This window comes from Microplitis demolitor, chromosome 10, assembly GCF_026212275.2.
Source record: "Microplitis demolitor isolate Queensland-Clemson2020A chromosome 10, iyMicDemo2.1a, whole genome shotgun sequence".
NCBI lineage: Eukaryota > Metazoa > Arthropoda > Insecta > Hymenoptera > Braconidae > Microplitis > Microplitis demolitor.
Window position 1 is genome coordinate 4,932,249 of NC_068554.1, and position 12,431 is coordinate 4,944,679.

At 33.2% G+C, this 12,431-nt stretch overlaps 2 protein-coding genes across 5 annotated transcripts; both read left to right on the plus strand.

Moving 5' to 3' along the window:
• Window positions 1-261: 261 nt before the first annotated feature.
• LOC103580302 (E3 ubiquitin-protein ligase TRIM33) lies at window positions 262-5,188 on the plus strand. Of its 3 annotated transcripts, XM_053742527.1 has the most exons (7): window positions 262-440; window positions 693-2,286; window positions 2,351-3,434; window positions 3,494-3,662; window positions 3,874-4,057; window positions 4,421-4,573; window positions 4,656-5,188. In XM_053742527.1, exons 2-7 carry the CDS (start codon window positions 694-696, stop codon window positions 4,821-4,823), a joined length of 3,351 nt encoding a protein of 1,116 aa, XP_053598502.1. In that variant the 5' UTR covers window positions 262-440; window position 693; the 3' UTR covers window positions 4,824-5,188. The 3 variants fall into 3 exon arrangements, with proteins under 3 accessions (XP_053598502.1, XP_053598501.1, XP_053598503.1); XM_053742526.1 differs by having other exon boundaries at window positions 262-2,286; XM_053742528.1 differs by having other exon boundaries at window positions 262-2,286; window positions 3,506-3,662.
• A 2,746-nt stretch (window positions 5,189-7,934) lies between these two features.
• On the plus strand, window positions 7,935-12,382 carry LOC103580303 (RNA cytidine acetyltransferase). 2 transcript variants are annotated; one of them, XM_008562011.3, is made up of 6 exons: window positions 7,936-8,107; window positions 8,203-8,419; window positions 9,220-9,483; window positions 9,552-10,155; window positions 10,248-12,164; window positions 12,230-12,352. In XM_008562011.3, the coding sequence occupies exons 2-6, from the start codon at window positions 8,312-8,314 to the stop codon at window positions 12,250-12,252; spliced, it is 2,916 nt and encodes a 971-aa protein (XP_008560233.1). In that variant the 5' UTR covers window positions 7,936-8,107; window positions 8,203-8,311; the 3' UTR covers window positions 12,253-12,352. The 2 variants fall into 2 exon arrangements, with proteins under 2 accessions (XP_008560232.1, XP_008560233.1); XM_008562010.3 differs by having other exon boundaries at window positions 7,935-8,107; window positions 10,248-12,382.
• Window positions 12,383-12,431: the final 49 nt, after the last annotated feature.

The following is a 12,431-nucleotide window of genomic DNA, read 5'->3' on the forward strand; positions in this document are numbered from 1 at the left end:
AGTATCATAAAAAATCCAACATTCTGACCAAGAACAGGAAGGAAATTATGAAAATTTACTTAGTAATTTTTCGTTGCCTGAAAAAAAAATGATCATCACGAAAACTTTAATCTTTTTTTAGCTTCCGTCTCTTTCTTATAACAGTAACTGCCTTGGTCTTGGTAGTTTGGTCTACGGTCTACAGTTGGCTTTAGCAATTATCATTATTATTATTATCATAGCCTACTATAGTAATCGTTCACAAAACACTATAGTAAAATAAATTATTACCCAATCCAAATACAGGGAGTGCAGAGAAAGCGCAACTACATGTCCAATGAAACAGCCCAAAAAAGTACAGAGTAAAAAAAAATTTTAAGTAAAAAAAAAAAATAAAAACTTGATAAATAATGTGAAGTTTAAATATTTATAAAACAAACTTTTGAACAGTGAATCCTTAGGTGAGGATTTTAAAAGTAATAAATTAATTAAAAGTAAATAAATAAACGAACATAAACATGTAGAAAAAATTATTAACCTAAAACAAAACGCTTGGTTTTAAAAAATGCTCCAAGTATTTAAAATTTTTTAATTTTTGACAGTTAAATATAATTACAATTAAATTTAAAATGAAGACAACAAATTTTACTGGAGACTCGTAATTTAATTATAAAGTTTACGTGTCCAATATTTATATAAAAATTATTTGACAGAATGGAGGAACAAGCGGAAGAACTAACAGTAGCCTTGGCATCAGTCAAGGAAGAGCCACTTGACTGCATAAATACTCAAGAATTGCCGCCACCGGCCCCGCAGCCAGCAGAAGATGACGACCAGGAGCAACGTAATGTCTGTACACCAGAGAGTCATTCAGAGGCGCGGACATTTTTGGCAAAATGTGTTTTTTGCAGTAAAACATTTACCAGCGATGATAATTCAAAATTACTTGAGTGTTTGCATGCCGCATGTACTTCATGTATCGCTAGAAAATTAAGTGACCACAATGTCTATTCAGACTCTGATATACTTATTGAGTCCAATGTTATTGTCTGTCAAGTTTGCAATGTCGCGACTCAAACAGAAAATTTAATAGACAATAAATTTCACAGTAAGTTTTTGCTGCTTGATGATTTAGAAAGTTCTGCTGGTGGTGGTGACACGTCTGATGACACTACAGACGCTGATGATGATAAAAAATGCACAAGCTGTCATGATAACGCCTCGGCAACGAGCTGGTGTGTTGATTGCAAGGAATTTATTTGTGAAAATTGTGTCAATGCGCATCAGAGATTGAAAATAACCAAAGATCATACGATAAAGCCTAAAAATGAAGTAACTAATCAACAATCAGCATCAGAATCGGAGAAAAAAAATTTAAAACTGTTGCAATTGAGCTGTTTGTTCTGCTCGATCCATACTCATGAACAGTTGACGTTATTTTGTCAGACTTGCGATCAGTTGACTTGTCGTGACTGTCAGTTGACTGATCATCGTAACCATAAGTATAAATTTATTCGCGAAATAGCTTATGACACACGTGCGTCGGTGTCTACGCTGCTAAAAGAAGTTATTTATAAACGGGTATTGTTGAAAAGTGCAATGAAAGTTATTGAGGAGAGACAGGTGCTTATTGTTGATAAAAAGAAACGTCTTGTACAGGAAATAACTCGGATGGTGGTACAGCTGACCAAGGCTATAAGTTCCCGGGGTAAGCAGTTGATAACTCGGTTGAATGAAGTCTGCGATCAGAAACAATCAACTTTGAATGAGAAAAAAGAAGCTCTGGACCAGCTGTCCAAGCTCACTGATCACTGCATACAATTTGTTAACTATGCGCTAGAAAAAGGCTCAGACATGGAAATACTTTACAGCAAAAAATCCGTAGTAGGACATTTACAGCGGATTAAAAATCGACGAGCGGATATTCCGAACCCGGAAATTCCAGTGAGAATAAATTTGTCACTAGAAAAAGTACCGGATCTTATTAAAATAATATCTTCAATTGGTGCTATTGTCGTTGACGGTAGAGTTTATCCTTCTGGTTCACCATCATCGGGTACCAGCACTCCAACAACTTTAGTTGGAGATCTTCCTGCTGAGCCGAAGCAAAATCCACTTTTGGGTAATGATGGATCTTCTGTTAATCTTCAGCAAGCAGCAACGCAAGCCGGTTCATTTCCAACTGTTACTTTACCTTATCCTCCCCAACCGCAGCCGCAACCTCAACCTCAACCTCAGCCTCAGCCTCAACCTCCTCCTCAACCTCAACAACAAATTCCAGGGTTACAATCTCTACAATCAAACCAAGTGAGTTTTTATAAATATATACTGGTGTATATTTTAAAAATTAATAACGAAATTTAATTTACAGCAAAATTACCCACCACCGTATCCAGCTCACACGATGCCACCAAGATCATCACCTCAAACACTTCAACCACATCAGCGCATGCCCTATACTATGTACAACGGAACGACAATGAGACCCATGATGATGTCCCGAACCGGTCTACCAAATTGTCATCAACAGCAAGTGACATCATCAACCCACCCGCAGCAGCAACAGCAACAGCACCAACAGCAGCAGCAGCAACTTCACATGGACCAACTCAGTGGACAGAACTCAAGCTTACGAGGACTTCTAGCCCACAACCCGCCTCCATTTCGTCCAGCAACAAATCACGTTACTTACAGACTACCACCAGGTTACAGATATCCTGGTGGCAATGTCACTATACCTCGCACAGCACCGCCTACATATCAACCAACAAATCCCGCGTTGGTCTCCGGCGGACGTGTCCAACAATTGACTCCAGGTGCCACCGGTGTCAGTTCACCGATAAACTACCCGCTGTATCCGCAAGCAGCTCGCTGGCATATACCCCAGGGTAACATCCAGCCAATATATTATCCGAGACCCAATGTCCGACTAGTGCCTCCACTTCACGACGATTTTAAAATTATTTTGAAAAATCAAAACAATAATAATATCGCTAATAATAATAACAACACCAACAATGCTAATAATATGAGTAATATTAATAATATTAATAATAATAATAATAGTAATAATAATAATAATAGTAATAATAATATTAGTAATAATAATAATAATACTACTAGTGGCATTAATATAAACCACCCGAAAAATATAAATGCTGGCGTTAATGTCAATGGACAGAACCAGTTGATACAGTTGGCAAATGCCAGTGGTCTTGCTAATACAGTCTCGTCATCAGTACCGAAGACCCCAAGTCCAGTTCCAGGTAAATCCGATGAAACAGAAAAAACTTTGGATAAATTTTGCCAGAAATCACTCAACGACTTGATGCTCACCATCGCTAAGTTGGATTCCAATGGAATTGTCGTGATACCGGAGGCACAGAAAAATCAAATGGACACTTCGCAGGTCGACAGCTCAACTGATGAAGGAATTAATCTGGACAATGCATCTGGTAATTTATTTAATTATTTAACTCCTTTCTTTTTTTTTTATTGTAAGAAATTTATTTAGTTGTTCTGTCAGATGCTAAAGCGACTGCTGTCTCGATGACTAAAGATGATCCGAATGAAGATTGGTGTGCGGTTTGCATGGACGGCGGGGATGCTGTTCTTTGCTGCGATAAGTGTCCGAAAGTATTTCACTTGTACTGCCACATTCCCAGTTTGAAAACTTTTCCTGAGTAAGTTTGTTATTTATGTTTTATAATAAATTTAAATAGAGGGTAGAAGTATCATCTTTGGCCACTTTAGGGCCAGTTCTACCCAGTTTTGAATTTTAAATAAAATAATTTGTAAAATACGCTAGAGCTAGAGAACTTCAAAGATACTTTTACTTAACAGATAATTAAATTATTAATTAATGTAATAAATATTTATAAATGTGTGTTACAGTGAAAGTGAAACCTGGCAGTGTATGCTGTGTACAAATGTATTAGATTGTTCAGAAGACCCACCTGAAGATAGACGATCAAACACAATGAGTCCAAAGGACCTAAGGATAGCTCAAAGAATTGTTTTAGAGCTCTATTGCCAATATGAACAAAGTCTTCCATTTCGAGAAGTCGTTTCTCGAGAAGTAAATATTTACTATTATAAAAATATATTTTTATTTATAGCGAGACCAATAGCACAGTAGCTGAAGGAATTTTTAAGTTTCAGTAAAAAAATTTAATTACAAAATAGACATTAAAAATTTTTTAATTTTTATATGCGTAAAATATATAAGGAATTTTTCAAAAATTATTAAAAGTACAGAAAAAAATTTTTGCAGAAATTCCCATAATTGAAAAAAAAAATTAAATTAGACGTAATTCTTTTATTTATTTAACGAACAAAATTATTGTCTCCATTGGAGACAATGTTGGTATTGGTCTCGTTATTTCGTCTATTTATTTACTTGATTGATTAATTAACTAATTAATAAATTAAAAATTTACAGATCATAGAATATCATCAGGTTATTAAAAAACCGATTGCCTTAGATGTAATTAGAGATAAGTTGAAATCAGATAACCCGAATCATTACACTGATTTAAAACAAGTGTTGGCGGATATAAGATTAATGTTTAAAAATGCTTATACTTTTAACCCAGTAAGTTTCATTATTTATTATTAATTAATTGCTGATTATTATTATTATTATTATTATTATTATTATTATTATTATTTAATAGGTTGACTCACAAGTATATCAACAAGCGCGTAATCTTGAAGAATTTTTCGAAAAATTATTATTAAAATGGGCACCGAATTACGCATACGATGATCCACTGCTGACACCAGAGGAGGATGAAGATTTATTTCCACCTAATAGAAAGTATCGGCGTATAATTAATGATTAATACTTGTTTTATTAAGTAATTGATTGATTATTTATTAAGAAAATAATGAAATTGACTAGATTTTAACACGAACAATTGTTAAAATCTACTCTAACAATTTAGAGTAGACTGATAATATATATTTATGTATTTACTGGAAATTTTTACAATTTTTTTTTTTTTTTTATTGCAATAATTGTACACTTTTTTATAACACGGAATTATTGTAGATTATTATTATTACTATCGATTATTATGATTATTATAATTATTGTCTTTTGAGAGTTAGAATTTCTTTTTTATCATGTAAATCGTATTTTTAATTATATTTGAAAATACATATAATTAAATAAAACAAATTGTTTTTTTAAATAATTAGGTTACTTAAATTTATTTATTAATTTTAAAAACGAGATTTTCATGTAATAGTTAACATAATCAAAAATAAATTTGTGTTATTGGGCGTTGGAAATCCATTGTAGTTTAATAAAATACATATATTATCTTTTTGATAAAAAAAAAGAATATAATTTTTTAATTCCTAAAATATTTCAAAAACATCAGGACACCAAAAAATTTCACGAGTATAAATGTAGCAGACATCAGACAGATTTCAAATTATAAATAAATAGAGGAAATAATTTAAAAAATAATATTCATAAAAAATGCACTTATTAATTTTTAAATTTTCTAAATGTGCATTTTAAAAATTTTATTTTATAAATTATTTACTCTATTCATTAGTAATTTTAAATTCGTCTGATGTCTGCTACATTTACACTCGTAAAAATTTCATTATATTTCTTGTTGGAAAATATATTTTTTGATATTTCAAATATTTCTATCAAATGCTGCCGCCATTTTATATTGATTTACGATTTTTAATTTTTCTCCCATTTCTAATAAGTTATTTTTCGAATATTTAAATGTACCGCGCAAGTAATAAGAATAATTAATAAATTATTAACGAAAATAAAAAATTTCGAGTATAATTTTTAGTTTAATTAATATAATTATTGACACAAATTTTAATAAAATTATTAAATTTCAATTTTTTAATTTCGCGCCAAGATGGCGCTACTGCGCGTTTCTGAATTCAACGTTCACATTTTTACTAGAGTGGGGGTAGTCGAATGACTGGAAAATCGATTGCTTTGTATCCAACTGGCGGTCCAATAGCGTCAGTCAGTATCATCGACAACAATCGTAATTGTCCAGATCCTTCTTTACGTTTAAATTGAAACACAGTATTGTAGTTAATTCGCGGAATTGTCCATAAAAATTATTGCTTATAGTCATTGTTTAATTAAAAAGTGTAGTGCTTGTAAAATTTAAATTGTGCAAAGTGTCTGTGGTGTCATTGAGTGTTGAGTGTTCAGTGCCAGTGTAAAGTGTTGCTGATGGCTGATGCTGATATCTTCCAAGTTCCTGATCCAAATCATCTGGCATCGTCTGGTGGGGAAATAGCAGTTAAGTGACGTTTTTTAGCTGCAATACACTTGGAGAAATTTAATTCAAATCTCCAAGTGTATTAGGACACCCTTCTGCATATTATTTCTCCACCAAGGTTTGTTTAAACACTTGAGTGTTTTTTTTTTTTAATTTATTAATATTTTTCTATCATATTCTGGTGCCTTTTTATCTTGACGCACAATTTTTTATTTTCCTCCAATTTTTAATAATTTATTTTTCAAATATACGCTACATAAACCCGTAAGACAAAGATAGTTTTTTCTCAGAACACGTTTAGTATTAATTTCTGCGAACTGAGTCTCGGATACTTTCTGCGAATTTTAAAATCAATAATTTATTTTTATTTCTTATTCGACTATATTTTGGATAATATTCCAATATGAATTATCCGTGAGTTTTTTCAAACCTCACGTTAATCTTTTTTTTTTTTTAACCAAATAAATTTAATAAATTTACATATTATGTTTTTAAATGTCATCGTAAATTTCTTCCCCCCTTTTTTTGTACAAAAATGGCCGAAACAAAAGCTTTTTTTTCAACCAATTGGATCACAAGGCCTAAAAAAAAGTGGGGGGTTCAAGACGTTGAAGTTTTTGAAGCAGCAACTGGACGCTCAGTCTATTTTTTTATTTTTCGATCGCTAGCTTGCAAAAATGACCTGCTGATATTTTTTAACATTTTAATATATTTATCGTCCATTAATTATTAAAAATATGCGTATGATTATTAATTTAATTAATTTAGTGTAAGTGATATCATTTAAATAAATTATTTTTTAAATAAAATAATTGAAAAAAGTTTTTATCGGGTCATTAGTGGACGCAAATAAATTTTCAAGTCGTGGCTGTTTAAATTAATTATTATATTTATTATCGTGGTTCCAATTGTTCGAGTAATTAGTGAGTGTATAATAAAATTAAAATAAGTTTAAATGTGTAGTTGTGTTATTGATAAAAAATAAAAATAATCAACAATACAGTGAATAAAATTTATCTTTTGTTAATTTAAATTGTGCAAAACGTCTGTGGTGTCGTTAAGTGTTGAGTGTTCAGTGCTAGTGTAAAGTGTTGCGAATTGCTGATGCTGATAACTTCCAAGTTCCTGATCCAAATCATCTGGCATCGTCTGGTGGGAAATAGCAGTTAAGTGACGTTTTTTTAGCTGCAATACACTTGGAGCAATTTAAATTAAATCTCTAAGTATATTAGGACACCCTTCTGCATATTATTTCTCCACCAAGGTTTGTTCAAACACTTAAGTGTTTTTTCTTTCTTAATTTTTTAAATATTTTTCTATTATATTCTGCCGCCATTTTCTTTTGACGTACGATTTTTAATTTTTTTCCAATTTCTAATAATTTATTTTTCAAATATTCAAATTTACCGCGCAAGTAATAAGAATAATGCTACAGCCTTTCGTAGCGCATTTTGGAATGCACCCTATATATCATTTTTTTTACCCGGGTGAAAATTTTTATTTTTGAATCGATCCATTTTTCGAGGTTTCGCTGATCTGCGCTCAAAATAAATGCGCGCAGAACCGAGGCGCATCTACATGTGCACGCGCGCGCGCAAAAATTTGTTTTCAAAGCAGTGACAGCCAGCGCTTGCTCATCATTTATTTAAAGGTGGGAACGGTGGGGTGTTAAAATTGTGCACTAACCGAACGGAACAGGAAACACTTTTCTCTCAGTAGAATAGTGGATCAATTGTTTACTGGTTTAATTGAAAACTTATAAATAAGTTATATAAATATTATAATTCAATTATTACATTAATTGAGAAATAAAAACAAGTATCGTGTTGTTTATACATATTATTAAATATTATTTGGTAAGTAGAGATAATACATATTTACAAATAATTAGTTGCAAGGCATAATTATCCGGCATTGATTACAACCACGTGTTCTTAAATAAATTCCATAGGTCCAACATAACCTATCTTCCGCTTTTGCTACCTCTGGCCGTCTCGGCAGACACGTGTTTAAATAACCAATTTAGCAAAAATATTTAAATAAATAAAAAAAGCACAAAAATGGTTCGTAAGAAGTTGGATAACCGCATCCGCACCTTGATAGAGAATGGAGTTACTGAAGGACACAGAACAATGTTTGTGGTGATCGGTGAAAAAGCGCGAGACCAGGTATTTAAAACTTTTAATTTAATATCTAAGCTTTTGGTAAACTAATTAAATTGATACTGAAATTAGCAGACATTAAAATAATTTTTTTTTTAAATCAGCAACTTGAATACTTGTAGAAAATACTTTTAAAAATTGCACATCATAAAATATTTTTCTGCATATTGAAAAATTTTATTTCACTTACAATTAAGGTAAGAGACCCAGTACCTGATCACTTATGTACTTGTATATTTATATTTACTAAATTTATCTATACCAAAACATGGAGTGAGTACTAAGTCTTTTATCTTAATTTGTTTATCAAAATTACAGAATTGTCTGATGTCTGCTACTTTCAGCATCATTAATTAAAATGATACCGAAATTAGCCGACATCTAATAATTTTTGAATCTTTTTTTTCAATCATAAATTTAAGGAAAACAATTTTTTTAAAAAATTGCACTTATAGTTTTTTAGATTTTCTACATTTGCATATTTTTAGTTTTTTAAAATGAAATTATTTAAAAAAATCTGAAAATTGTTAGTTGTCTGCTAACTAGGATCATTTAATTGAAATGATACTAAAATTAGTTGTCTAATAATTTTTGAATTTTTTTTTTTCCAAAACCATAAATAAAAAAAAATATTTCAAAAAATTGCACTTACCGTTTTTTTAATTTTCTACATGTGCATTTTTTTTAGTTGTTTTTTTTTTTTAAATTGTAGAAAAAACCCAAAAATCATTAATTGTCTGCTAACTTCACCATCATTAATTGAAACCATTTATCTCTACATCTAATTTTTTTTTTTTTTCATACAGATTGTTGTGTTACATCATATGTTACTAAAATCATCAGTAAAACCAAAGCCAAATATATTATGGTGTTACAAAAAGGAGCTGGGATTCAGTAGCCATCGCCAGAAACGTATGAAAAAGATAAAAAATAAAGTTAAAGCAGGAAAAATAGACACTGACACTGATGACCCGTTTGAAATATTTGTTTTATCATCACAAATACGTTACTGTTATTACAACGAGACTCATACTATCTTAGGACAGACTTTTGGAATGTGTATTCTTCAGGTATGTATTCATCAGTAAAATAAATTATTTATTTAATCAATCAACCAACTAATTAATTTATCATTTAGGACTTTGAAGCGCTGACTCCAAATTTACTAGCCCGGACAATAGAAACTGTTGAAGGTGGCGGGTTGGTAATTCTTTTATTACAGTCAGTTAATTCACTAAAACAATTATACACCATGACAATGGACGTTCATCAACGATATCGTACTGAAGCTCACCAGGACATCGTGTGCCGGTTCAACGAACGTTTCCTCCTGTCACTGGCTTCGTGCAAACGCTGTCTCGCGGTCGACGACCAATTACGTGTGCTGCCGATATCTTCTCAGAATTTAAAAATAGAACCGGTACCCAAGGCCTCAGCTGATGACGAATCATCGAACGAGTTGAATCTGCTGAAAGAAAGCTTCCAAGATACTCAGCCAATCTCGTCGCTGATAAACTGCTGCAAGACTGCTGACCAGGCGAAAGCTTTGCTAAAATTCATCGAAACTATTTCGGAGAAAACTCTACGGTCTACTGTGTCACTGACTGCAGCACGTGGACGCGGTAAATCAGCGACACTCGGACTTGCTATTGCTGGCGCAGTGGCATTCGGGTACTCAAACATTTACATCACAAGTCCTAGTCCAGAAAATTTGAAAACTGTCTTCGAATTTATTTGCAAAGGTTCGTATTTTTTTTTTATTTATCATTTAATTGTTAAAAATGTAGAACATCCTCTAAGATTTACCTGAATATTAAATATTTTTTTTGTCTAGGGTTTGATGCGCTCGCATATTCAAAAACTTCCGACTACGATTTAATAGAGTCAACAAACCCCGAGTTCCGCAAAGCGATAGTTCGCATCAACGTCACACGTGATCATCGCCAAACAATCCAATACATTCATCCTACGGATTCAAATAAATTAAGTCAGGCTGAATTACTAGTAATAGACGAAGCAGCGGCAATACCTTTGCCTTACGTCAAGTCACTTCTCGGACCCTATCTAGTATTTTTATCCTCAACTATAAACGGTTACGAAGGAACAGGCCGTTCATTGTCACTGAAACTTCTCCAGCAACTGAGAAGCCAGAGCGCAGTTTCCAACACAAATGATAAGTCTGAAAAGGCTAAGCTTGAAAAAAGTCTAGGTCGCCAGTTGCTCGAGATAACTCTCGATGAATCAATTCGTTACAAGCCGGGTGACCAAGTTGAAGACTGGCTAACAAAATTGTTGTGCCTAGATGTGATAACGAACGCCCCGATTTTGTCTGGATGTCCACCGCCAGACACTTGTCAGCTTTATTATATAAATCGCGACACACTATTCTCGTATCACAAAGCCTCGGAGATGTTTCTCCAGCGTCTGGTTGCTCTTTACGTGGCTTCGCACTACAAAAATTCGCCGAATGATTTGCTGATGATGTCAGACGCACCGGCTCATCATCTCTTCTGTCTTCTAGGTCCGGTAGATCCTTCCCGTACATCACTTCCCGAGATACTTGTCGTGATCCAAGTCTGCCTCGAAGGAGAGATTAAAAAGTCAACTGTCGTCAGTAGTCTCGGGCGTGGACAGAAAGCTGCTGGTGATTTGATACCCTGGACACTGGCTCAGCATTTCCACGATAATGATTTCCCAAATTTATCTGGTGCGCGTATCGTACGAATCGCCACCCACCCGGATTACCACAAAATGGGCTACGGTACTCGTGCTCTGGAATTACTGAAGCACTACTACGAGATGAAGATTCCCAACATTGACGACGACAATAAAACTACAGAGTCAGAGATAGAGATAAAAAGAGTACCGGAAGAACAAGTCGATCTACTTGAAGAAACGATTGAACCCCGCGCATCACTACCACCTTTGCTATTAAAATTGAACGAACGTAAACCAGAGCATCTTGATTATCTAGGAGTTTCTTATGGGTTGACCGAGCAGCTTATCAAGTTTTGGAAACGTTCTGAATTTGTTCCAGTTTTCCTGAGTCGTATTTGCAATGACATTACTGGGGAACATTCTTGTATAATGATTTGCAAAATAAATTCCGATGATCAAGACTTCACGTGGCTTGAAAGTTACTGGAATATATTTCGCCGTAGATTTACTGTTGCTTTAGGAAGTACTTTTGCTAAATATTCACCTTCACTGGGACTTGGAGTCCTGACAAACAAAGTTTTTAAACCCACTAACACAGTTATCAGTAAAGAAACTCTGGATGTTTATTTTACGGCCCATGATTTGAAGTGTTTGGAGATGTACAGTAATAATATGGCTGACTATCACTCGGTGAGCGACTTTTTGCCATCACTTGCGCAGCTTTACTTTTTGAATATGATGGGAGAGACTCATTTGTCACCAGTCCAAGCGGCAATTCTACTGGGACTTGGACTCCAGAGGAAAACTGTTGATCAGTTGGCACAGGAACTGACTTTGCAGTCGTCCCAATTACTTGGACTGTTCAACAGATGCATTCGAAAGGCGGTACAGTATTTAAATGGAATCGTCGAAAGTCATGTTGAGAAGACGTTAATTGGTGATGAGACAGTCAATGACAATGTGAAGGTCGATGTAGAGAGCGGCAAGTCCATGCAAAAAGAACTGGATGTCGCGGCGCGCGAGTTAGAGGCAAAACAGAAAATTGAATTGGAAAAATTAAAACGGGAAAATTTATATCGGTATGCGATAAAAGGTACTGATGAAGAATGGGATAATAGTTTGAAAACTAAAGGTAATAAGTCATTAATTTCTGTTAAGAGTGCAGAGAAGAGAATGAGTGACGCGGCTTTGGAGTTTCACAATGACGAGGACAAGAAGAAGAATAAAAAGAAGAAAAGATTTTCTAAATAATTTAATTAATTATTATGTAAAAAATGTATATATTTTTTTATTAAACAGACATTAGAAAATACAAAATATTTATTTATTTAAAAAATTTTTTTTTTTTTTACAAAAATAT

Coding starts and splice junctions, on each gene's coding strand:
- LOC103580302 (XM_053742526.1), top strand. CDS start 694: ATGGAGGAACAAGCGGAAGAACTAACAGTAGCCTTGGCATCAGTCAAG. Junction 2,287..2,350: donor AATCTCTACAATCAAACCAA/GTGAGTTTTTAT, acceptor TTTAATTTACAG/CAAAATTACCCACCACCGTA. Junction 3,663..3,873: donor AGTTTGAAAACTTTTCCTGA/GTAAGTTTGTTA, acceptor TGTGTGTTACAG/TGAAAGTGAAACCTGGCAGT.
- LOC103580303 (XM_008562010.3), top strand. CDS start 8,312: ATGGTTCGTAAGAAGTTGGATAACCGCATCCGCACCTTGATAGAGAAT. Junction 9,484..9,551: donor TTGGAATGTGTATTCTTCAG/GTATGTATTCAT, acceptor TTTATCATTTAG/GACTTTGAAGCGCTGACTCC. Junction 10,156..10,247: donor CTTCGAATTTATTTGCAAAG/GTTCGTATTTTT, acceptor TTTTTTGTCTAG/GGTTTGATGCGCTCGCATAT.